The 25,898-nt window shown below is 43.0% G+C and overlaps 1 protein-coding gene and 2 non-coding genes across 3 annotated transcripts; 2 read left to right on the top strand and 1 right to left on the bottom strand.

The window, feature by feature from the left end:
* Positions 1 to 73, top strand: trnav-cac. The gene has a single exon. It is a non-coding gene; the product is annotated as a tRNA-Val (tRNA).
* A 532-nt stretch (positions 74 to 605) lies between these two features.
* Positions 606 to 678, top strand: trnav-cac. Its single transcript has one exon. It is a non-coding gene; the product is annotated as a tRNA-Val (tRNA).
* A 3,366-nt stretch (positions 679 to 4,044) lies between these two features.
* Positions 4,045 to 25,102, bottom strand: maneal (mannosidase endo-alpha like). Its single transcript, XM_046418338.1, has 4 exons — positions 23,471 to 25,102; positions 22,545 to 22,654; positions 7,178 to 7,254; positions 4,045 to 5,563 (listed from the first exon to the last, which is right to left on the bottom strand). The coding sequence occupies exons 1-4, from the start codon at positions 23,973 to 23,975 to the stop codon at positions 4,927 to 4,929; spliced, it is 1,329 nt and encodes a 442-aa protein (XP_046274294.1). The 5' UTR covers positions 23,976 to 25,102; the 3' UTR covers positions 4,045 to 4,926.
* Between the last annotated feature and the right edge of the window lie 796 nt (positions 25,103 to 25,898).

Raw genomic sequence — 25,898 nt, 5'->3', positions numbered from 1 at the left:
GTTTCCGTAGTGTAGTGGTTATCACGTTCGCCTCACACGCGAAAGGTCCCCGGTTCGAAACCGGGCGGAAACAAGTTTTTTTTTTTCACACTCAATAATTATATCCTGTTTCAAGTTTAACATTTTGGATCTTAGTGGCCCCAGTTGACGGAGTAAAATGTTCCATTTGTCTGTTAGATTTGATGCTTTTCATGTGCAGTTGTAACATTTTGGCCTGAAGGTGGTGGTAAAGGAAAGAACAGGAGCAAGGGGTATCAAAAATGTGTATTTGTTGAGATATCTTGGTTTGAGGATCAGCGGTAGGGAAGTTGCTGAAAACAATTATCCGTATGTACCTTGCACTGCTAAAGTTAGAAGTCTCTATCAGCTAGTGGAGTTTGTGTTGTTGTCATAAAATATACTATATAGGCAAAAGTATTTTGGACATGTGACCATTAAACATACACAACAGGGACTTTAATAACATTGCATTCTAAATATATAGTCAGCTTTTCAGTTATAACAACTTCCACTCTTGTGTGGAGACTTTCCACGAGGTTTTGGAGTGTTTTTATATAACTTGTTGCTCATTCATGTGGTAGAGCGTTTGAGAACTCAAAGCAGCAGTTTCCGTAGTGTAGTGGTTATCACGTTCGCCTCACACGCGAAAGGTCCCCGGTTCGAAACCGGGCGGAAACACTACTTTTTGGAGCAGCTGTGGCCCAGAGGTTGGGGAAGCAGTTTGTGAGAGGAGGGTCCCCAGTTCGACCCCCCAGACTGGCAGGCAAAAATTGGGTGTGGTGGAGTGATTAATTGATGCTCCCCAGACTTTATTACCTGACTGATGTGCCCTTCAGCAAGGCACTTAACCCCCCCCCAATTGTTACCTGGGCACCTGACAATGGCAGCCCATTTCTCCTGTATGTTTCACTGCATGTTGCATGTGTGTGTTAAATGCTGAGAAGAATTTCGGTGTATGTTAAAAATGTACTGACAAATAAACAAATAGTTGAAGTTTAAGCACTGATGTTATACCAAAAGGCCTGACTCGCGATCTCCATTCCTGTTTGATGGGGTTGAGATCAGGACTCTGTGTGGGCCAGTCAAGTTTTCCACACCAAACTCATCCAACCATGTCTTTATGGACCTTGCTTTGCGCACTGGGGCACAGTTATGGAAGAACAGGAAAGGGCCTTCCCCAAACTGTGGCCTCAAAGTTGGAAGCATAGCATTGTCCAAAATATCTGAAGCATCAAGATTTCCCAGACCAGCCCCCGAAAAACACCGAAATTCAGTAATAAAGAGGTATGTCTGAATACCTTTGTCTATATAATGTAGCTCATGGTAGCTTATAGTTGAGCCATTCGTCCTGTCATGGGGCAGGGTTCTTCTCTCTAATGTCAGCATATATGTGATTAGACTGGTTAAATGTTTTCTTCCATGCACAGGTGATTCTGAAATGAACACAGGTTATAATATTTTTAGGAGACAGCAGCCACATTGATCAAAATATCTTGGCTCTACAGTCATGCTAGTGGCTCTGTTAGAGAATTATCTAGAGAATTATTATACACTCTACTCCACCACATTTATTGGAAAGCTTTAGTTACTTGTGACTTTTAAGATGAAGAATTTACACCATGGATAATATAACAAGCTTTTAAAATACAACACATTATTAGAGACTAAACCGGTGGTTTCCAACCCTTTTTGGTCCCTGGCATGTTATGAAAAGCAGTCTGTAGTCAGGGTCACATTTCAGATGTCTATGAACTGTTCCACCAAATTATGATTTTTTCCCCTCTAAATTAAGTTTTAAAGTAAAAGTACCTCTGACTGCCTGCAGCCAGGTACTATAGCACCATGTCATTTTCATAGGTACAGGCCTATGTGGGCAGAGCCATTAAAGCATGGCATTGGAGTGTCCTGAGGGATAAGCTTTGCTCCAGTGATTTCTCATTCACATGAGGGCTGAAGCCAGACTACTTGGACACAGGTTGGTTCACTATGCCCACTGTGTTCCACTTTCGACTGCCTGGCATGGAACAGTTACTCAGGCTTCACTGGTGAATTACACAGGTTGTCTTTCATCATCAACCTAAGGCGAGGTCTGCACACTGAAAGCTGCTTTGGAGGTTCAGTCCAGTAAGATACGTTCTGATTAGAACTGCTTGAAATGCTTGGTGTGTTAGTGGGATGTTACCAACAAGCATGCTCGGGCAGTTTATGTGAACTCTTGAACTCTCTTTTTTAATTCAGTTCTTTGAAATGCTAGCATTAAATACCCAAAGAGCTCAGTCCTTTTATTTCTCGAAAACACAGGACTTGGAAAATAATCCATATGAACTACTGGAATTATCTTGAGCCTGATATTACACCGAATTGTCAATTTGTTACACTCTTTTTTCATCCCCAGTGTGACATTGCCTCCACTCTAACCGATTTCCACAGTGGATGGGGGTGTGATTTCCCTAACATCCACTAGACTAACCAACATACAGGCTTGGCTGGGGTTTTAAAAGTGAAGCAGAGCGAAGTAGAAACAAATTTCGGAGATCCTGAGAAGACGTGCCGTGTATGTAAAAGAAGCATCTGCATTGTTTCGACACCAACCTGACAATAGCATTAGGTCATGGCATTCATTGGATTGTCTGCTTTTTTAAACGAGAAGCCCCTGTTTTATGTCACGATGCCAGATGAATCATTCGACTCAGTGGAGTGGAAGAATTCAAAAGTGTGGGCCCAGGCAAGCAATCAACCTGAAAGCAGATGCTTTTATTGGTAACAGGACTGCTTGGAGAGTCCAGCTAACAAAACCAAGCAATGACAAACAGCTCTAAATAGGAAAGGACATACATTTACTGCCATTTCTACTGAAAGCAGGATAGTCATGTTTAGCTTTTTATAGCAGTATTGTATTTGTCTCAGTTACCAGACAATCCCAACAACCTCCAGACCCGCTTTTACACCTCTTGTCTTCCTTCTGCCGCATCACGTGAAAGAGAATAAAGCTGTGGAACGTCACAGAGCATTGCTGCTAACTGAGTCTCAGTCCCTTGATTCCTTGCACTGACACCACCTGATCTATCCCCATATGGTCCTGTAACTAGCATGCAAACATAAAAGGAATGATCTTTGAATGAGTTAATAATTCTAGTTTATTACAACTTGTTGGGACTTTGATATGGTAACATTGCTAAAAAATAGAGAGATGAGAAAATAATGGGCTCTAAACAAAGCCCAAAATTAACTTATTAGGCAAAATCAAAATTTTTTTATCTTTCCATCACAGTTTACAGGTTGACTTCAAAACGTAACCTGCCATAGTTGTGTTTGCAGTCAATACTTAGTGGTTTAGATGACTGTTACCCTGTTGAACTTGGTCAAAGATCCTAAATCCGATGAGTTCAATGTTAACACTACTCATAGCACCAATGAAAACAGGGCCCCAATTGTAAGGAACCAGAACTATAACCATTTCCACTGCTTCTGAACTTGTTTGGCCTGCATTAAAAGCTCTGTTCAATAAAGTACTTGAGTCTATTTTTTAAATCAATGAACTGAATTGGAATAAAATGGAATAAAATAAACCAATACAGCTTGAATTACCTAATGCAGCTGTGAGCCTTTGTGCACTAACCAAGCTGCAGTTTACATTCATATCTCTCCTCATATAGCATATGTAGTGACTGATGGACAACTGCATCACATGGTGTATCAACAACCCCCTGAAGCTCAGCGTCATCAAAACCAGTAAGCTTGTGCTCGACTGCAATGCTTCAATAACGGATAAAAAAAAAGTTACAAATTCTAAAACGTGGGTGCTTCACACGCATCGTCAACCTGGCAGCTCAGAAGATCTGTACAATCAGTACAGTTTCAAGGTGGACACCCAAAAACAGTGTCACCAATTCAGTATCTGACTAAATGTGACATATGGTCACAATCTTCCCTTCTGTTCCTGAGTTATGCTGTTGAATAATGGACAGAAAACATTATGTGAAGCTGACCTTTGACCTTTTTGGTTATAATATTTCATGTTTTTCATAACTGTGTTATTCTTTTACTTATTATGTCAGAATTTTGTCAGAATCAGCTTATGAATACTCCACTTATGTCTGAAAATGTGACGTGGGGTCACAGTGACCTTTGACCCTAATCAGTTCATCCAAGTCCAAGTGGTTGTTTTGTGCTAAATTTGAATAAAATTCAAGAAAATTGAATAAGGCAGTCTCAAAGTATTCCTCAGATATCATCTGCACGAGATGGATGGACAGACAGAAGGACAGGGGTTAGGATTAACAGATGGACAGACAACAACAGACAGACACTTCGGCCACTGCTTTCGCTGGCACGACGTCATTAAAATCAGACAAAGGGACTTAACCCGAACAGTTTTCATCAGTTTCTGACTTATGAATTTTGTACACACCGATTATTTCACCATCTGTAACCCCAGGCTCCACTTCGACTTCTTTGATCATTTCAAAAATTTCTTGGGAAGTTACATCTCTTGTGCAGTGACACCAGTGATTCACAAACAGTAAACAGACACAAAATTTAATTTGTTTTTAAAGAAATACAGGGGAAAAAAAACGTTTTTTCATCATAAGAAATTAAGGAAAGAAACCCCACAGAACAAAGTTACTGCACATAGCCCCACTTTCTTGATGTTACAAACAAATACTGAACAGAGATGTTATCAGGAAACAATGATTAGTTAGTAGCTAATCATCTTTTCCTGATAAATGAGACCTTTCAGCTTCAACATTTCAGTGACTAATTAACCTGTACAAAAATGTTAGTAATTAAAAAAGTAGGGGTAGAGTGAACACTTAAGGAAAGTCTGATCAGGAGGTGGATGGATGAGCATAAAGGGGCTGTCTTTTAACAGTTGTGTGATTTGCGGTCATGTTCAGGGCATCTACCAGGGAAATTAGGCCAAGTTCACATCAGCCACTTGTCCTTCTCCTTGTTAAAGTTCTCTGCCCACTGGCGTGTAAGCTCCAAGTAGTGGTCAGGTTGGTTGGGTTGATAGTCTAGGTACAAACGTGTCACGGTTTTCTTGGGTACGGCCTTCTCTATTTGTGTGCCTTCGTGCCATTGGTTAAAGGAAGTAATGCTGACAATTTCTGGTCTGACAGACAAAGCGGCCTGCAAGGATGTCTCGTAGTAACGTCCGTTAACCCGGTTCCTGGTGTTGTGGTTGTTCCATGGTCGAACGGCTGTGTCCACATACCCTGGACCAACACTGGGAATAAATAGCAGATTATTTGCATCACAGAAGGCCTTAATAGCTTTCCAGTTCTGGTGGGATGATCCAAAGGAGAAGCCATTGGAGGCAAAGTAAGTGTAGATGCCATCAAAGCCACTAGTATGGATGTCATGTTTGTGACGCTCTTCAACAATGAGCGCGACAAAAACGCCGTCATAAGGTGTCCCTCTGATGCTGTGGGAGCCTTTAGCTGTCAGAAGCTCAGCCCAGGACTCTGGTGGGGTCAGGTAGGAGTCATAGACATAAAACAGAGGCAGGACTCGCCCTGTGCTGGACTTGAATCTGTAGAAGGCGCCATGCTTTCCATACCTGAGAAAAGTAAGAAAGAAGGGAGAACACTGAGAATTTTAGGTTTGTTACAATACACCTGGGGCGTGTTGTAATATTAGAAATGTCCCACATCTTACACATAGGGAATTTAATGCCAATGGAAAGAAAAGCTTAGGAGTCAGGAAACAGAATTTTTTTTTAGTGACCACATGTACACCCCAGTATAGATAACTAAAAACAAAGAATTTTATAGTTTATCACATCCCAGGAATGATTTTCCAGATACTATAGAAGCAGAAACATTGTCATCAGTTCCATGCATATAAACAGGGAAAAATAAATACCCTGTGAGGATGGGTTGAATATATCTAGATTGTGACTGGTAGGAAATGAGATTAGTTAAAAAAAAAATGGAACAATTCATTGAACTTATGACATTGTTATTTTCTTTAATTCTTGGGGACAAATGTAGCATCACACACACATTTATCTTATAAAGTTGTTGTTTTTGAGGTTTTTATGTCATTCTGTCGCATTCTAGTTGTGTTCCTTATACATTCAAATGTGAACATGCAAATATTGGTCCAAGTATGCAAGTTTTAGAATCAAAATGCTATTTTCCCAAGCCAAACTCTCCATTCACTTTGCTTGACCTTCAGTCTGTCCTCCCTGTCTTCCTCGCTGAGCTGGAGGGTAACTTTGAATAGTGTTTTTACAGCTGTAACCGACACATCCTGAAATGAAGGGTTGGTAAAAATAAAATAAACTTAAGCTCATATCTTCCTAGCTAACACTGAAGTCATTCCAGCTAACAAGGTGCATGCTGGTGACAGAGAGCCCTGACTTTAAGCTGAATAGCCACGTACATTCGCTTGACACAAAGTCAGAGTTAATCAGACTGGGGGTTTAAGCCAATAATGTTCTTGTCAGTGCTCTTGTTTATTTGACAATAACTATCCTGCTTGAAATCCAATGATGCTAAAATGCCACACGTAGCATCTTTAATATAGTTAGATTTCACAGGTTGAGCTGGTGTCAGACTTTCAGAAAATATGTCTGCTTTACTGAAACCATCCTCTCTTTTTCCCTCCAGTGTTTGTTTCATTTTATACAGATGGACAGCACAGTGGGTTTCCAAAACATTGGCAGCAATATGAAGTCCAGAAATAGGATTCAACTCGAGGCACTCTAGCCTGGCCTTTGATTTTACTCCAGTCTTGTATCATTACAAACATGCCATCACTGAGCCTTTTTATTCTCAGTTCTTCTTCCTCTTCTTCCTTTTTTTTCCCACTGAATATCTTATTAGATGGAACACAGTCTGATTAGCCTCACGGACTGTCTCTTAAACCCAACATATTTCATATGTTTTAATATGTTTTTTTAATATGTGTTTTAATTTTACAAGGAGTCAAGTTCCCTTTGACACACATTTTGACTGGTTGAAATCAGAGCAAAAGGCGCCTGCTTATCCATTACAGCAGCATCACAGGGGAGACCTCTATATTTAACAACCACCCTCTTCATCCTCCCTTATGAGACTTCATTTGTCACCAGATGACCAGATTTCTAACATCAGCAGCCACTGATATGGAGAGCAGACCCTGTGGTCGGTGGAAAGAAACAAATCTAGCACAGTGGAAAAAGACTTACTTATCAATAATGTATTTGATGTTGTCATGCATGGTCTGGTCCGTCCGTCCTTTGTATGGCTGTATGTGAAATGCCACCTGTGCAAAACACATTTGAACACAGATGTTAGCGAAAAGAAAAAACATGGGATTGTACAGTTGTTCATTATTCCAGTGTATTATTTGTTTTCATGGACAGCCAGCATGAAGGCATCATTTCATTAGTGGTCTGTGGACCTTGCTAATTATTTGTCTGTGCTGTTTGCGAAGCACAGTGTTGACTGAAGTGTCACGTTGTACCCGCTCTGGAGGTACATGGCGTTCCACAGTGGTCGCATATTTTTTGTGCAAATACTCAAAATATCAAGCTGCTCAACATCGTGGCAGCATCGTGTAGAGGACAAATCCAGTCAAGCCTACTGTCAATCAGAGAAGAAAAGTTCTAAATGATGTGTATGTATCACATGTTTGCAATGAAGACCTGGGGCCTGATACCTGGGGTATCACAAAGTGAGATTAGCCAGCTATGTTTAGACTTAACTCAAGCTTTCCTGTATCGCAAAGCTGACTCACTTGTAACCAGGGTAGATCGCCATGGAATCTCTCTCAGGTGTCTGGCAAGCTCACTTCTTTCTATCTCCACATCCTAATTTATTTTCTTTTTTGGAACTTTTATCAGATTTCACACAGCTCCCTCTGAAGCCTACAAAAGGTTAATACGACTCGCTCACATACGAAGGGGAAAGAGGGTCCCTTTAATAAGCATGTCAGTAATGTGCAGTTTCATTCTTTTCTCTTTTTATTTTTGCTGTCATCCTTACAGTCTTTCAAGGCGCATTAACATCACTGAATGTTAACATACATTACTACACATTAGCCTCTATAACTGTCAGACATGATTATTTATCACCCTCATGCCTGTATGTGTATCCTCATGCTAGAGCTGCCAGTATATGAAATAAAACAATGAAGAGACTCATTGATGAAACACTTTTCTACAGCACCACCAGTGGTCAAAAAAATTGACAGGATCCCTTTAAGTTATTAATGTAAAATCTGACATTTCAGTGCAACTCGTTTGCCTTTGTGCCTTTTCCTACTTCTTGATACAGACTGACGAGAGAGCTTAGATTCTTGCAAGGGCATTCATGTGTTTACCTGACAAACGGTATAAAAATAATCTCAGTGCAGAGGCACCTTGGTCCATGAAGATTCAGTCACCGCAGAGAGAATAGGCAAGAGTATCCTTTTAGTCTGGTTTAAAGACAGAAGGAGACAGAATAGTAGACAGAATCTATGTTTAGCCTGCAGGATGCTGAGGATTTCTTGAAAATGGAGCTGAGAGGGAGGAGGAGGAGGAGGAGGAGGAGAAGAGAGCAAGTGAAGCAGATGCTCACCAACCCCACAGGCTTGTCCCACATTGTCATCTCATCTGTCAGCACATTCAAGTGACAGGTAACCCAAGTTTCTCACAAATCCTTTTAGCTACTTCTAAGTAACTTCAACTAAGTGTCTACACACTCTTTTTTGTTGTTGTTGTTGTTTTATTTATATTAAGTAATGCAAGTAATATGCCCAGCTCAAACAGACTCACAACACACACCATTATTAAGAAAAAGAGACCAAGGGGGGCTCATTACTTAAACTTCCTAAGTAAATCCTGTGTGAACGCAGGGTTATTGCCTCTTCATGCAGTGGAGTGTTTGGGCAGTGGTGTTAGACAGGGGGGCTTAGGTCACCGTTCCGGTTCGTCCCGGGGGTGTTTGATGAGGTTGGGGTTCTGTAAAGGACCTTGCTCTGTGCACAGGGGTGCAGCCATACTCGGTCTGTTTATGTGGGTTTGGAAGCATGGCATGGCATATAAATTTGCAGGTAAGTAAAAAACCTAAAATCTTTATTTATTTTAAATTTGTTGACAACAGACCTCAATTACTCTTACAGCTGGACCAGACTGGTTATGATTCCAATTTCATGGGTCAATATCAAGATGGATCTATAGTCCAATGTTACAGCCCCAAATGTCAGATTTTTCTGACATCCTGGAATACCATCCATCCATCCATTTTCTATACCGCTTATCCGTCAGGGTTGCGGGGAAGCTGGAGCCTATCCCAGCTGACTACGGGCGAGAGGCGGGGTTCACCCTGGACTGGTCGCCAGTCAATCGCAGGGCCAACACACAAAGACAGACAACCACACACTCTCACACTCACACCAAGGGGCAATTTAGAGTAGCCAATTAACCTAATGTGCATGTTTTTGGTATTGTGGGAGGAAGCCGGAGAACCCGGAGAAAACCCACGCAGGCACAGGGAGAACATGCAAACTCCACATAGAAGGGCCCAGACCGGGATTCGAACCTGGAACCTTCTTGCTATGAGGCGACAGTGCTAACCACTGCACCACCGTGCCGCCCATCCTGGAATACCTTTTCCCAGTGTTGGGATCTCTGGTCATGTGCTCTGGAGAACAATAGAGAGGCCTACATGTGACCCATAAAGCCTGACTTAGAGTGACTAACCGTTAGAAATCTATTTTATGGCGTACGCCTAGTCATAAATTCCTGAGTTCGAACCCCGAACGAGCACAGACATTGGCTGTGTGCCAGCCATCCCTAAGGAATCTACGGTGACGTCACTCAGGTAATAAAAGGTCACTGCGACCATCAGCATGCGCTTTTTCCCCGTGCGTGCTGTGACAGTGAGAGCTTCTCCAGGCTCTCCAAATGTCCAAACCGCCAAAAGGGAGCAACAATCAAACGTTTGATTAACATCATTTTAGATCCCGGGTCACAGTTTTGCAACTCGCAGGCCGAGAAACAGACTGCTGTATTTTTTCGGTAACTTTTCCTTTTTCCTTTTACCGACGTGGATCGCTGAACAATCAGCTGATCGCACGTTAACGAGCCGCGCGCCGACTTTGTTAAGGACGAAACAAAGTTTGTTAACTTCTTCAACGGTGATTTTCTCCGCTGCCGCCGAGAGATCAACACTCCGCATCTTCTGAATAACGGACCGCCAGCATCCCGCCGAGGACAACGCTGCGAACGTTTAAGCGGATCATCATTTCAAACTCCGAATGATCGGAGCAACGCAACGTAAGAGGCTTATGTCTGGGCAGAGATAGTGTAACGTAGGATTGTTTACACATGCTTTCTGTAACTTTTAAGTGCTGCATTCATTGATTTTAGTTTCCGGTCGGTCATTTCCGCCGTTTCAGCGAGACCGCGCGTCACCAGTTAAAGGACCAATAGCTGAGCAGATAAGCTCCGGTTTACTGACTCCGCTATTGTGTGGTGACACGCGAGTCTCTAAAGAATTAGAGTGGATTATTTTATTGGGTTGTGTTTCTTGTATTGTCATTTCTATCTTTCCTCACACTCTTCTTTCTGAACGGTGAGGCGAAAGTCCGAGCACGCGATCACGAACCGTAACCAAGGGGTACGTGGCGCTCAAAGGCTTCCGCCCATCGTTCCCTTCTGTGACCACATAAGCAACATCACGTTGGTTATCACCATCTTGGCTCTGAATAATACGGCCGGCGTATTCTTCGGTAGTCATTTGGAGTTTTGCTGAGTCATCACTTGCGTGTGACTAGCTGTTTGTTTGCTGAGTCATCCTTCATGTGGTTGTTCATCCTGGTGTGCTGACCCCTCCTCATGTAGTCCTCCACCATTTTGGTTGTAGTTTCCCCACTCGCCATTCTGGTTGTAGCTCCTCCCCTCATGTGGCCATCCGCCATCTTAATTGTAGTCAGCCACTAGCTTGTTGTTAGCTGCTATCTTGTTAGCTGCTATCTTGCTAACCGCCATTTTGTTTGTTTTTAGCCACTAGCTTGTTAGCCGCTACCTAGCTAGCTGGTTAGCCTCCATACTGTTGTCATCTCTCTCTCTCTCACACACACCCACACACACACACACACACACACACACACTCCTGTATATAGATATACTCTTGTTGCTGTACCTGTGTTATCTTAGTTAATAGTTAATGTGTGTTGATAAAACTTAGATTATAATAGTGTTTATTACAAAGTGATACTTATCTATGGATGATTGTTGCTGTTTAATAAATCCTGTTATAGTTTAACCTGTCGTTGCCTGTGGTTATTGTGTATGTACTTGTAATAACAGCTGAATTCATGACAGCCAGTGCTCGGATTCATCCTTCACAATTTTAAGAGACTGTTTTCCCATTAATTAATTTGGCTATTGGTCCCTGGTAACAGGGTGGTGCCCCGATATTTATGTGTATTAAGCATACACTGATTTTACTTTAATGATTATTTCCCATAATCATTGACTCTTTGCCAATAACCAAATTGCTCCTACTAAGTCGCACAACATCATTGGTGCCCCGTGTGAGGCTGTCTTATTCTAGCTGTGTTACAGTATAAACACAATAACAAAAAAGGCAAAACCAAACTTTTCCATGGGTCCACCAACATAATTGGGGTCCCAGGTGAGTTTGTCTAATTCCAGCTGTGTTACAGTATCACCACAGTAACCTGCTGCTGACGGTTTAGAGAATTTCTTTTCTTTTGTGTTGTTTTATTATTCTCCTTATTCTCCTCTTTTCTCAGAATTAGAGTGAAGAAGCCGTCCCCTGCATTTTTAATTGTTAACTATTAATTACGGGTACTAAGAGTATTGGTTGTGTTGTGTTGTGTTTGCACTAAGAGGTGCCATAGATTGGACAGTGGATTACCTAGGTTAAGTAGCAGAACACAGACCGTGTTCTCTTGCTTTCCTGGATCTGTGAGTCCTGTTTTGACGTGCACTAACTCCTTTAGCATAAGGTATAGTGCTACTGTGTAACCTCAGTTACAACTACTTAGCAGCCATAGTTAGCCCAGCACATTGTTGATTTTTGTAGGTTTGTAAGCCACAGGTTGAAGCCCACCTGTGCACCTTGAACTTGCTCAGCGTAGCAGTTTTGTGATTTTTGTTTTGTCTGTTCAGTGGAAAGACAAAATGAGCAGTAGGGATTTCCACACCCCAGGAGCTAGAAGCTCCCAAGAGGCAGATGACCTGGACCTGCAGGCCACCGTCACTGGCCTCGTGAAATTGGCAGTTAATGGCATGATTGACCTGAACAGCTACAACGCTAGCACCTGTGATAAGAAAATACAGGAAGTGGTCACTTGTCACTTGTCCCTCATTTCTCAGATGCTCAGTCAGGTAACAATGCTTTATCACCGTAAAGCCCAGTTACAAGCTGCAGAGTATATGGAGCAGATTACAGTGTTGCAGACCAGATATCATGCTGAGCAACACAAAAACTTGATCCTACAGCAAGAGGTTAAGGACGTTAGGGATCAGCTGAGTGAAGTTAAGGAGGAAAATGAGATCATCCAGCAGGATTGTCCTTATTTAAATTTGCAGCTCCAAACGACGGAGGATCAGGTGAAAGCAGCCTTGATCCCTGATCCGTCTGATATTGGTTCTGACCCAAATGCAGCCCCTGTCCCAGAAGAGATGGTTAAAACGCGAACGGCGGACACCATGGAGGACAAGCTGCGGGCTGAACGACAGGCATCCCTAGCACGGATAGCCACCACATGTCAGGAGCTTGAGGGTGCTCGACAGACAGTTCGAGCCACACCCACTGATCTGAGGACAGTTAGTAGAGAGGTAGAAGCCCCTACTGAGATGCCCGACATGATCATTCTTGACCAGTACACTCCTCCACTGGTCCACCATAGGCATGGGAATGCCTCAGGCACAAGAAGTGCAACTTCATCAGCTCTCCAGCGCTCCATACCTGACTTTGCCAAAGGAAGAACCTCCCTGGAGAAAGGTGGACATCAGCCATACTCCTTGAGAGACGACAGGGACTTTGGCCCCACACCGGCCGACATGCCATATCTAGGGCGCCGCTCACGCCCTCACTTTGACCAAACCCCTTCTCTGCAACGAAGGAGTAGTCATGGTCTTCCCCACCAGGACTCGAGGAATCCAGAATCCTCAGATGACTCTGACGATGCCAGCACCTACTATCAACAGGGTCTGCGCATACGTCAGCTTGAATCTCTTGCAAGAGACATAGAGAGCTTTGACCCCAGGAACCAGGAGTCATCCATCGATGACTACTTGAGGGAGGTAGATCGCTGTCTCCTTGATCTTCCCCATGCGTCTGCCCGGGAGAAACTTCGCTTGATCTGGAAAACCACCTCCAGGAGCGTCCGTGTCTTCATGGAGACTCTCCCACCAAGAACCAGAGACCATTACTCAGCGCTCTGCCAAGCCCTGCGGGAAGAATACTCCCACTACACAGACCATGCTTCCGCCACTCTTGATGCTTTTGCTGTCACGCAGAAGAAACTTGAGCCTCCCTGGGAGTATTACAGGCGTCTCAGAACAGCATATTTCCAAGGGCGTAATGCGCCTGGATTAGAGGAAGAGCATGCGTTCAAATCTCTCTTCCTCCATAACCTGCATGAGAGCGTACGCTACGACGTGACCATGCACTGCCGCACTAACAACCTCAACATGCAGGAGATGAGGCGGTACGCGCAGCTGGCATGGGAGACACGAGTACGCCCAAGTAGGACGACTGACAGCAGTGCCAGGGTACTGGAGATCCAGCCGTCCGCCACTGCAGAGGTGGCACTGGAAGGCGGCAAGATGCCTCGTGCCCAGATGCAAGCGGGACCAGGTCCCCCGGCATACCAATCACTCCGCCCACAGGGTGGACACCCCAGTCAGAGGACCAACAGTCCTAACTGGTCACAAAACCTGAGCCCACCGGCAAAAGACACTCGCCAGCCAGACAGAAAGGTCAGGTTTAAATCCAACTCCAAACAGGGTAGGAGGTATGGTGGCAAAGCCCCACTTCCATTTAAACAGGAAGACTTCCAAGAGGAAAGTTTAAAGAAGCTTATAAGGAAGTGTGTGGCTGAGACGTTCCGATCGACCACTCAGGCCGCCTAGTCACCCAAACATACTCCTAACACCAGAAACCCTGTTCCTTTAATTGCTTTTCTTCTTTTTATTTTCCCTTTTGATTTTCTTATAGCGTCACCAGCTGTATAGGATAGATTAACCCGACCAGCCACAGGGAAGGGGGGTTGATGCTAACACACGCCCTGACTCACCTGTGGTGGTCACCATGGTTACAAAGCCACTCTCCAGACACTTCAGCAGGTTACATATTGGCCATCCATGAACAACGACACCAGAGGTTAAATTCAAGGGTGCCTTACCTGCTATCCTTTTTACCCAACTATCCTCTGAATCAAGCACAAATTCAGGGAAAGGGGGGTCACCTTTTCATGTTCTAATCTTCAAGTCAGTTGGATTGAATCAGTCCCTAAATATACTGAAGGTAATAAATCCCTCCTTATAATTATCATAGACCTCTAGAAATTAGAGCTAGGTTCTGTCTGAATCATAACTATCATAGACTGGCAGAATGAGCAACTGAAGTCTGTTTTGAATGTTGGTTTTGGCAAGACAATACACACGTATGTCATTTATATTGGTGTATCATGAGGGAGACTCCTCATTGTATTTTGACCCTTAACACATGTACCTGAACCAGGAATATCGACTGGGTCTGCCCCAGCAGCCATTTATTAGAGATGTGGATGATCTCTGTGGTATGAGAGTTGACTCACCCTAGCAAACATGCCAGGGTACCGTGTCTGCAAGAACAGAGGAAAGTGAGATCCTCGCAGAGTGAATTGGCCACCTATGGTTGGTGAATACAGTCACCACAAAGCTCATTAGCCTACGACCGGCATGATACAGCCACTAAGCTGCTGGCTACATTAGAATACATAGCCAATTCACTGATACTCCTCCTCTTCTTTCTCCTCTCTTTCTTTCCTTGGGTACCTACATTGAGCTATGCTCTTTTGAAATTGTGTTAAATGTGTTGTTGAAATGCCAAATAATCATAGTAGAGTTAGTTAGCTCATTATTCATATCTGCCCAGACTGTGCCTCAACTCTGTCCAGACATTAAAGCCTCAATGAACTCTGAATTAAAGCCTCAATGAACTCTGAGCTAAAGCCTCAATGAACTGTGAACTTTGAACTGTTGATCACTGTGTCTGCTCATCAGCCAACAGGAAGGAAGCCAGAAGGATGACCACCTTCAGCGCACATGGACCATTCGACCTTAGATAATGTTGCTCTAAAGACCGTGGCCCCTACCCCATTCTTCAGACCAAAGGGGGGATGTTGGGATCTCTGGTCATGTGCTCTGGAGAACAATAGAGAGGCCTACATGTGACCCATAAAGCCTGACTTAGAGTGACTAACCGTTAGAAATCTATTTTATGGCGTACGCCTAGTCATAAATTCCTGAGTTCGAACCCCGAACGAGCACAGACATTGGCTGTGTGCCAGCCATCCCTAAGGAATCTACGGTGACGTCACTCAGGTAATAAAAGGTCACTGCGACCATCAGCATGCGCTTTTTCCCCGTGCGTGCTGTGACAGTGAGAGCTTCTCCAGGCTCTCCAAATGTCCAAACCGCCAAAAGGGAGCAACAATCAAACGTTTGATTAACATCATTTTAGATCCCGGGTCACAGTTTTGCAACTCGCAGGCCGAGAAACAGACTGCTGTATTTTTTCGGTAACTTTTCCTTTTTCCTTTTACCGACGTGGATCGCTGAACAATCAGCTGATCGCACGTTAACGAGCCGCGCGCCGACTTTGTTAAGGACGAAACAAAGTTTGTTAACTTCTTCAACGGTGATTTTCTCCGCTGCCGCCGAGAGATCAACACTCCGCATCTTCTGAATAACGGACCGCCAGCATCCCGCCGAGGACAACGCTGCGAACGTTTAAGCGGATCATCATTTCAAACTCCGAATGATCGGAGCAACGCAACGTAAGAGGCTTATGTCTGGGCAGAGATAGTGTAACGTAGGATTGTTTACACATGCTTTCTGTAACTTTTAAGTGCTGCATTCATTGATTTTAGTTTCCGGTCGGTCATTTCCGCCGTTTCAGCGAGACCGCGCGTCACCAGTTAAAGGACCAATAGCTGAGCAGATAAGCTCCGGTTTACTGACTCCGCTATTGTGTGGTGACACGCGAGTCTCTAAAGAATTAGAGTGGATTATTTTATTGGGTTGTGTTTCTTGTATTGTCATTTCTATCTTTCCTCACACTCTTCTTTCTGAACGGTGAGGCGAAAGTCCGAGCACGCGATCACGAACCGTAACCAAGGGGTACGTGGCGCTCAAAGGCTTCCGCCCATCGTTCCCTTCTGTGACCACATAAGCAACATCACGTTGGTTATCACCATCTTGGCTCTGAATAATACGGCCGGCGTATTCTTCGGTAGTCATTTGGAGTTTTGCTGAGTCATCACTTGCGTGTGACTAGCTGTTTGTTTGCTGAGTCATCCTTCATGTGGTTGTTCATCCTGGTGTGCTGACCCCTCCTCATGTAGTCCTCCACCATTTTGGTTGTAGTTTCCCCACTCGCCATTCTGGTTGTAGCTCCTCCCCTCATGTGGCCATCCGCCATCTTAATTGTAGTCAGCCACTAGCTTGTTGTTAGCTGCTATCTTGTTAGCTGCTATCTTGCTAACCGCCATTTTGTTTGTTTTTAGCCACTAGCTTGTTAGCCGCTACCTAGCTAGCTGGTTAGCCTCCATACTGTTGTCATCTCTCTCTCTCTCACACACACCCACACACACACACACACACACACACACTCCTGTATATAGATATACTCTTGTTGCTGTACCTGTGTTATCTTAGTTAATAGTTAATGTGTGTTGATAAAACTTAGATTATAATAGTGTTTATTACAAAGTGATACTTATCTATGGATGATTGTTGCTGTTTAATAAATCCTGTTATAGTTTAACCTGTCGTTGCCTGTGGTTATTGTGTATGTACTTGTAATAACAGCTGAATTCATGACAGCCAGTGCTCGGATTCATCCTTCACAATTTTAAGAGACTGTTTTCCCATTAATTAATTTGGCTATTGGTCCCTGGTAACAGGGTGGTGCCCCGATATTTATGTGTATTAAGCATACACTGATTTTACTTTAATGATTATTTCCCATAATCATTGACTCTTTGCCAATAACCAAATTGCTCCTACTAAGTCGCACAACACCAGAAATGAGTAATCTGTGTTTTACTCTGACTGACTGACAACCTAAATCAGATACAGCAGATCTTACATATACAGAAGATATTTTGTACATAATCCTCAGATTCAGCCAGTAGAGCAATATCATCTGCACACAACAAAATGCCCAGAGTTTATTTGTTCAAATGTGTACCTAAAGCTTACTTTTGAGAGCCAAGTCACTGACATATAACGCAAACAGCATAGAACGTCATCTTAAAACCAAAGAGAGTACTAAAACAATCATTTTGTAAATCTCTCTGAACCCATAAGTCTTTTGAGAGGAGTGGACTTAAATACTTTAATATTATGTAATAATATTTCCTCGACACATGCAGCTTTTTTCAGCATTTACTTGTCCATAGCAGCTCTCACTCTGTCCAAGGTGATATAATCAAAAACACATTTCATGAAACCCGTCTTGGTTCATATTTCTGACCAACTGATCTTTCATAGGCTTCTCTAGAAAAGAAAGTGGAATAAGATGCCCGTAAATAAATAAATAAATACACAAATCAGTAAATTCTTGCTCCCATTTCTTGACCACACTCTTATCTATTTTGCGGGGGATTGTTACTTGGGATAACTTCCACAGGTATTTAACTGTCGAGGATTATTGGTTTGTAAGTAAATTTTAATCACACTTTCCACTGCATTTCAAGGTAGAACTTCCAATATGGCTCGGAGCGCTTCCTTTCTGGTGAGCTTTATTTTAATTAGATTTTCCTGGCAGACAATTATCCATTTCTAAAATTAACATATCACAGAATTTATCATGTCATCTCCAACAGCAGTCCAGCACAGTTTTTCCTCTAGTACTGATGCAAAGTTGTTATTATTTTTGAGTCATTCTGCCATTCAAAACAGAGTATTTAGAGTCGAGAAATGATCATCACAGATTTATGTGATCATTACATCATATGTAGCAAACATTGTGGAACATCATCAAGGAAGTCAATTAAAACATAAAATTCAAACTAAGGGCATGAGCATGACTTCACAGAGAACACTGTGCGTTGTCCTTTGTTAGGACCTGGAAGCCGAGTGATGGATGCACTGCTGTCACGCAGGAAAAACTCTGCCGCGTCTGTTCGCTTCAGTCGTAAAGGAAAAAAAAGGTCTATTGCAGCTAAGCACGCAAACAGCAAAGCACTGACAGAGTTATCGAGCCACAAACACTGAGCGCTCAACGCCCACTCCATCTTTCACAAGAGGCTGCAAGGTCTTCCTAAACAGTTTCCATGGTAACATGGCAGTGTTTGGTGCCGGGCTTGGGCTCGTCAGTCGTCTCGACTGGTTGGAAATCTTGAAAGGCCAGCAAGGTAAGACGCGGCTCAATCTGTTCCAGTTGGGCTGAATAAAGTGCGGAAGGATGCGGGTGAAAAACGCTCAGTTTGCTCAGACCTCGTCTCGTGGTGTGACGCTGGCACAATTCTTATTTACATTCCAAGCCTCAGGTGTCTCGACGCTCCCAACCAGCTTTTGGCTTTCATTCACTTGATGACAAACACTAACCTGAAGCAAAATGATCATGTTGCTACTTAAAATCAGCAAATGATGATAAATTCAACAGAACAGATTCAAAATTTGAAAGAAAAATGTGTGACTGAGCTTCTACAGATTTAAAAATGGCACAAAGCATACGATGAATGAGCATATAATATGAACGTCTGCAATGTGGCCTGAGTTAACAGCACATAACACATCCAGTGTGTCGTGCTTTACACCAAGAAGAAGAAACGTCAGCTGCTCTCTGGACAATTCAACAATAAAATAATTCATGCTCTTTCTTCTGACTGGAACGTTTTCTCATTGCCACTAGAAAGAGTATGTCATAATGGGACTATTCTGTCTCTGTGGTTTGTTAGCGTGTAATTACAGCTACATGCTTTATCGAGTTGGGGGGTGTCGCGGTTTTGTGAGATTGATGTGTGGCGTCAGACAGTGGCAATTACGTCTGATATGATATGAATGCAGCATTTAGTCAGAATAACTCAAAACCTTTGGTGTGTAAACTTTTCAATACCAGGAGAGGTTGTTGCCACAGGGGTGTACTTAGGCGGGTGGTATTTGTCAAAAGCCTTTGCTACACTAAAATAAACATGTATATTATATGTAGGGTTTTTAAACAGGATAAAAGTGTTAAAAATAGGCATCTGACTCTGTTCCCATTTCCAGTAGCTGAGTTTGCCTTCTTTTTTGGCCGTGTCACCAGAAAACAGTAGAAAGCAGAATCGAGGTGACTGACAATGCTATGGTAATTACTTTTTCTTTCTTTTTTTTTTACCTTTTACTTCAGTCACCTACTAAATAATTTCACGATAGAAAACATTATTTGCAAGCCAACGTCCAGATCTTCAAAGACTTGGACTACACCTGTGACTACTGCAGAGTCATTGGACCTGGGAATGAATGCTGATTGTACCTTTTCCCTGAAGACACCCTTCCCTGAAAAAAGAGGTTTATGAAAGCAGTGAGACTGTACCAAAACAGAAAGGTTGTGTGCCAGAATACCAAAACAATGAGTCTGCAGATCCTGAAGAGCTCTGCAGACAAAATGTAGCGTTGTGTGATAATTCTCTGCGGTTTTGTCACTACAAACAACACCTCCCACATACGTACATTTGCCCACTGATCGTTTAAAAACATCGATTAGAGCGGCTCTAATGCATTTATTACAAGAGCTGATAATGAAAATCCCACATAAATGCTCAGTCGGTCCTTTCAAACAGTCAATCATCAGTGTACTGCAACGCTGTTGTGAAGAGAATAACTTTATCAATGACAAGAAAATTCTGCTGTAACAATGAGAGGGTTGCTGTTATAATGAAAGAACATTACACACAACAACACTTTTTCTGCTCAGCTAAAGTTTTCATTTCTCTCTTCTTGTTTGCTGTGAGCTTCCTGACACTGACATTTCACTGAACAAACAGGGTCAATCTATGCTTAATTAGAGAGGATGGAAGCACCGGAGGGGATTATAGATCAGTCTGTGTCCTCCTCACTGCACATGTCAGGGTCTTCACTGATAACTGTGACACCAGAGGTCTGCTTTGGATGGAATTTGGTGCAACTATCTCTCTCCTACTTCTCTCCTACACTTTTTTTTTAAAATTAAGTCAGTGAAACTCATCCTGTGTCAAAAGCAATAAATCACAAGAAATTCAAGGCGCACATATATCACATTTGCTGAGGAAATACACACACATACACCACGCACAGACCACTGCTCACAAACACAGACTTCAGCCTGTGTTTTGTCAGCAGCAGCTCTGGTGCACTGAAACACTGGAGCATTAGCCCTCGGGTCAGCTGTGAGATACACACTGTTGTGTAAGTCTGACTGAGACACACAGAGAGACCCAGTTCTCTGTCTAAGACTTCCATATAAGGAGCACAAAAGTAGACTGAGGGAAAGCTCTTCTGTCCTCTTAATGCTGATTCTACAGTCTGTGCTCAGCTTGTTCTGCCACTGCTGTCTCAAGCACCTTCAGCATCTTATGGCTTTATCATATCTGACCCCCTCAGTGCTAAAGTAGATATGACTTTGTTAGACAGAGTGGCGCGCTGAAAAAGAAAATGTACCCTAAAGCACCTCAAGTCTTTAAAAACAGTTATAGGCAAAGCAAGAAAGGCGTCTAAAAGCAGATTTTCTTCTTGCTGCAACGTCCATATTACGATAAATGTCAGGCTTTTTTAGGTCAGACCATCAAAATTGAAGATGCCCCTGGGACCCACTGGGTAGGTACCGATTTCTTCATTGTCAGGAGCCTCGGTGGACCAGAATGCAATGCTGTTGCAAGACATGCTGTGTTTTGAATAAAGGGCACGACAGACTTTCTCTCAACTGGAGAAAATACAGTCTCACAGACCTGTAACACCAGGATTTAACAGTGAAAACACTGTCAAAATATCAAATCTTTGCAATTTTTTTGCTGTGAGTTCAATTTAAGTGAACTGTGCTTTTATAGGAAACAAAGGTTTCAGAACCGAGTCAGTTTTGCTGCAGAAGTGTGTTATAATGCATGCAGTCATTAAGTACATTGATAAAATGTAATTTCAAACAAAATATAATAATAATTTTACATATTTGGTTTACCTGTATCTGATACCTAAATGGACAGACACTCATATCAAAACGACACAACTGACAAAAAAAGTCTCGTCATGTATTTATCCCAAGATAGTTAGGCTTGACTAACTTGTCATCTCTCCTGCTTGGCTCTGGACAAAAGTTTGACAGTGAAGATAAGACTTGCTTTTTGTCAACACTAACAAATGATTCACTTGAGGCCTTTCTTGGTTGTCTAACTCTAAATATGATTTTTGTACCACTATTTTGTACCACCAGATTAAATGCTGGCACAGTACGTTTCTGCAAACCAGGGATGATGTTGAATCTTTGATACGCTGAAATTTTACATTTCCGATTTTATGTTATGTGACGGGTTTAGGCACAAAAACCATTTCAGGATTGGACTTAAAATACCTGGTTTGCCACCACAAATACGGCTGGAAAGTCTCCTAACCTCTTGTCCAAAACACAGGGCTCAACAATAAGGACTGCCTGACCTGACCGCTAGGTAAACTGCCGCGCTGAGCTAGGAAATCTACAAACTTACTCGTCCGACACGCTCAAGAAAATGGTGGTGGGTAAGGAAGTTTATGAGCTAAAGCGAAAGCAAACATTTCAACTATCCTGGAAACAGGAGTTTTGTTGGGTGGCATTAGAGAGTGTGGGTAAAACCCCAAAAGAATAAAGATGACAATTAACTTTAGTTGTTATTCATTAACCACTAATAAATGACACTATTTGTATAGGGGCAAGTAACACTTGATTCTGGGCAAACAGATTTCTGACCCATTTGCCAGAGAAAATATGAGTTTATGTTGCCACAGTAACTGAGCCAGCGGTTGCTAAAATGATCTTGTTTGTTGGTTGGTCAAAGTGGTCTTGAACCACCAACACCTCCACCAACTCAAAACGTACAGAAATAACATGTCCATGGTTTGCTGTAACGTACATTTTCGGTGTTTCATTCTTGCGACTGAGCTGCTTGTCCAGGATCAGAACTGACATGAATCGGCTCAATGCGGTTTTCTGCTTTTCTTGTTAGGTCTAAGAAATCAACATTTTCAAGTGTAGTGTGAATGCAAGCCTAGTGATACAAAACCACTATGTCTAGCATGTTGTTCTCAGCTTTAACATTTAACTGTCACTGGCAAGTCATTCAGTCAGTAAATTATCAGAAAGGAAAAACATACCGGTTGTCTCACCAGTTACCTTGATGCTGTGCCGGTGGGCTGCGTCCATGACAGTGGGAACCAGGTCCTCGGTGGGCTCCCCGTGGTCATCTGCCACCCCGGGAGGATACCAGGACAACACCAGCACCCCTACGGCATGGGCGGGAAGTTTGAATGTGACAAATGATGTTAGGGGTTAAAGCACTGTTCTGTTCGAAGACTGATGTCGACTTGCAAGTGGCCTCCAGTCAGTGTTCAGTCAATTTTAAAAATGTATCAATGAAAGATTTACACCAACATTCAATGCCAATGCGAGAAGTACTGTGGCTTTTAAACAGCTAGGTGGGAAGTAAGGATGGGTTGTGAGCTCAACATACTGTCGAATGAACAGAACACAATCAAGAAAAACTTCTTCATCGAACTGACAATATGCACTGAAAAACACAATCAAATGCAGAAAGAGCAATGCAAGTAGCACAGACGACCATGGATCTGCTTCCGGTTAATAGCTAAGGCTTGATAAGGCTTGGTTAACAGCTGATACCTGTAATAATATCAATGATAACTTCATGAACAATAATTTGCAGAGTATGTGTTGTCAAATTACTGAAGACGTTCTCTTAATTTGCTCGTATTTGCTCTGTTTCCATGTGTTTTCTTGAGTTGCAGTGAGCTCTCTCGGCCACCGTAGTTAAGGTAAGACATGAAGCTAGGCTGACCGTAGGTTTGCAGACTTACAAAACCATACAACGTCACTTAGATGTTGCTGCTTGCAGTGTGAAAAACATTTTAAAAGAGAATTACTTAATCACATTGTGCAAAATAAATAAATAAATAAATAAAATAAAAGTCATTAAATATGATGTTTAAAGTTTGATGTGGGCTGGACTGTCTCCAGCCCTGGAGGAGCGTCAATACTAAACCATAACAAAGGGAGCACAGAGCCCGCGTTGGAAGAATAGTCACCTGCTGCAGCTGCCTCTATCTGAGTCATGTGTGATTCCAGCACCTTTGGGTCCCTGGAGCTGTAGGGTCCCAGCTCAGGGTAGAAACTTGAGGCGAGATCTTCTGGAGGTGTGTGCCTTCCTTGGGCATGACTGGCTGCAATTTTGGGGTCCCAGTGTGGCACCAGCACATGATCCCAGTGAATGTACTTGTTGTCCATGCTGGGAGAGCCGTACCACAGGTAGTAGAAGATGTGCACATCGTAGAATATACTGTAATCTTTGTCTGATTTGGTGAAAACAACCTTAGTGTCGCTGCTGCCCATGTGGAACTGTCCCGGCGACACCGCCACGTCTTTCACATCCAGCCGTTTCCTGTCGGATCTCCCCCCGGTGAAGTCCATGCCGGGGGCCAGGTCTGAGAAGCCGTCGCTGGGTTTGAGCGTCCTGAGCCCCATCATAGCCCCGAAAATGAAGAGCGTGAAGAGGAAAAGTGCCACAAGAGCCTTCCTGCGAAGCCGAGTCATGATCGCTGTCCGCGGTGCTGCAGGAGAACAGAGAGTCCAGGAGCCAGCAGGGGAGTAACACGCTTTTCCTCTTACTGCCAACTACAGTCCGTGAACGCACTCATCGCCTTTCAGCGTCAAAGAAAAACGCGTTCATTCACTGCAGCTGCCTGGCGCATAATCGAGCCTGTTAAACACACGATAAGTACAAAAAAACAGTCTCATTTCACTTCCATTACGACGACCAGAGGGAACGCGGCACCATAACGCTTCAGTACATCGCCTCCTGTTCGCCTTCGCGCAGCCATGATGATCACGTCGGCTTTTTATTGTATCTCCATCCCTTCCCGCTCGAGACAAAAGTGAAAATCAGTTCCGCTCCCCCATGTCTCTTGACAAAACAGAAGCCAGCGTGCTCACAGCCGAGGCTTTGTATTCAATCCTCTGGTTTGTTCGCGCTGTCCGCTTGCTTCTCATGTCTCCGTCGAGCTGTTGCAGCAGCGCTCGCTGTCATCCCATCGTTAGTACGAGGAATCACATTTGTTTCTCGGAACGCGGGTTCTAATCGGTTGCTAGAATCAGTTCTACATTAGATAAACACTGTTTGTTTTCTTTCTTTCTTTTTTTTTCACTGAACAGTCATACTAGATGAGAGAATGAGACATTTTTATCTGTGGTGCCAGCAGGAGGGGAAGGAGGTGGAATTATCCCCAACCGGAAAGGTTTGTATGAGGGGTGATGAATGCCACAAGAGAGGCAGGAGGTGGAGCTCCAGGGTGGAGTTGTTCAGGTAAATTGTACGTATGGGAAAATATTCCTGTGTTGTTTATTTTATAGAAATAATCCATTGTACATTGATTCTCGAGGACTGGGGCCTAAGCCTGTGTTTTTGTATTTCTCAGGAATATTTCATGAGTGGGAAATGACTGAACGAGTCATAAAGGAAAAGTATTCTTTGCACATGTGACTATGGGCTGTGTGTGCAACAAAAGCCCCTGAAGCAACTGAAATGAATCTATTTAAGTGTTTGCAGAGGGTGGGAGTGATAAACTTAAACTTGATTCTAATTACAGGTAAAACTGTAAATGTGAAAATGTGTCTGGAAGCACACAAATCGGCATTAGGCTACTCTACATTGCCCCTAAGTGTGCATGACTGAAGGTACCCTGCCTCTCACAACCCTGATGGATAAAGCATTATAGAAGCTGGATGGATGGATGGATGTAATGTAATATGTAAAATGTTGTTGCAGTTTTCCTTTTAATGATACCCTCTTTCCTAGCTCTGTGGCACTAATCGCCCCTCATACAGCTTTTTTTTTTCTGTCTGTCTGAAAGATGCTCCTCTGACTTTACAGTAAGTCCTGTGAGTTAGAGCCTAATCATCACCATCATTTCATCTTAATTTTATCATGCAGATACAGTAATGCAGAAATAAAGGGAACATAACATAAAATGACAGTTACGATAGTTTTTTTTTCTCTCCTACTGGAACAGAAGTAGCATAAAACACACTGTGACTGCAAACCTTTTTAACTCAGATGGCCCAAGTGGGAGTTGAATCCCTAATTACACAATCATTAACATCATAAAGATTTATGTGACCATTCTGTTTGGAGAGTGAGTAATATTGGGGTAGTATTTCTAGTTCATTTGCTATTGTATACAATGCATACAATGCATGCACTTCCTTTGGATTATGTGTGAATCAGTAGTCTTGGGTGGTCTCAAAGAATACATGCTTTAGGTGACATCTAGTGGGAAAGATAAAAAACTGCATTTATTTGCCGCAGGCTTGTGGGTGTAGCCATTAGTCCCTGAGTACCAAGGCTGGCCATTGGCAGCCTTTGAGAGTAAATTACCATCCCTGGATGGACTGCATGTCCATAAGCCACCCATAGATGGTGTCGCTTTGACACAGGGGAGAATGACCCCTTCTTGTAAT

The sequence above is a fragment of the Scatophagus argus genome, chromosome 17, assembly GCF_020382885.2.
Source record: "Scatophagus argus isolate fScaArg1 chromosome 17, fScaArg1.pri, whole genome shotgun sequence".
Classification (NCBI taxonomy): domain Eukaryota; kingdom Metazoa; phylum Chordata; class Actinopteri; family Scatophagidae; genus Scatophagus; species Scatophagus argus.
The sequence above is the reverse complement of the archived record's forward strand: the minus strand, read 5'-3'. Positions and strand labels throughout refer to the sequence as shown.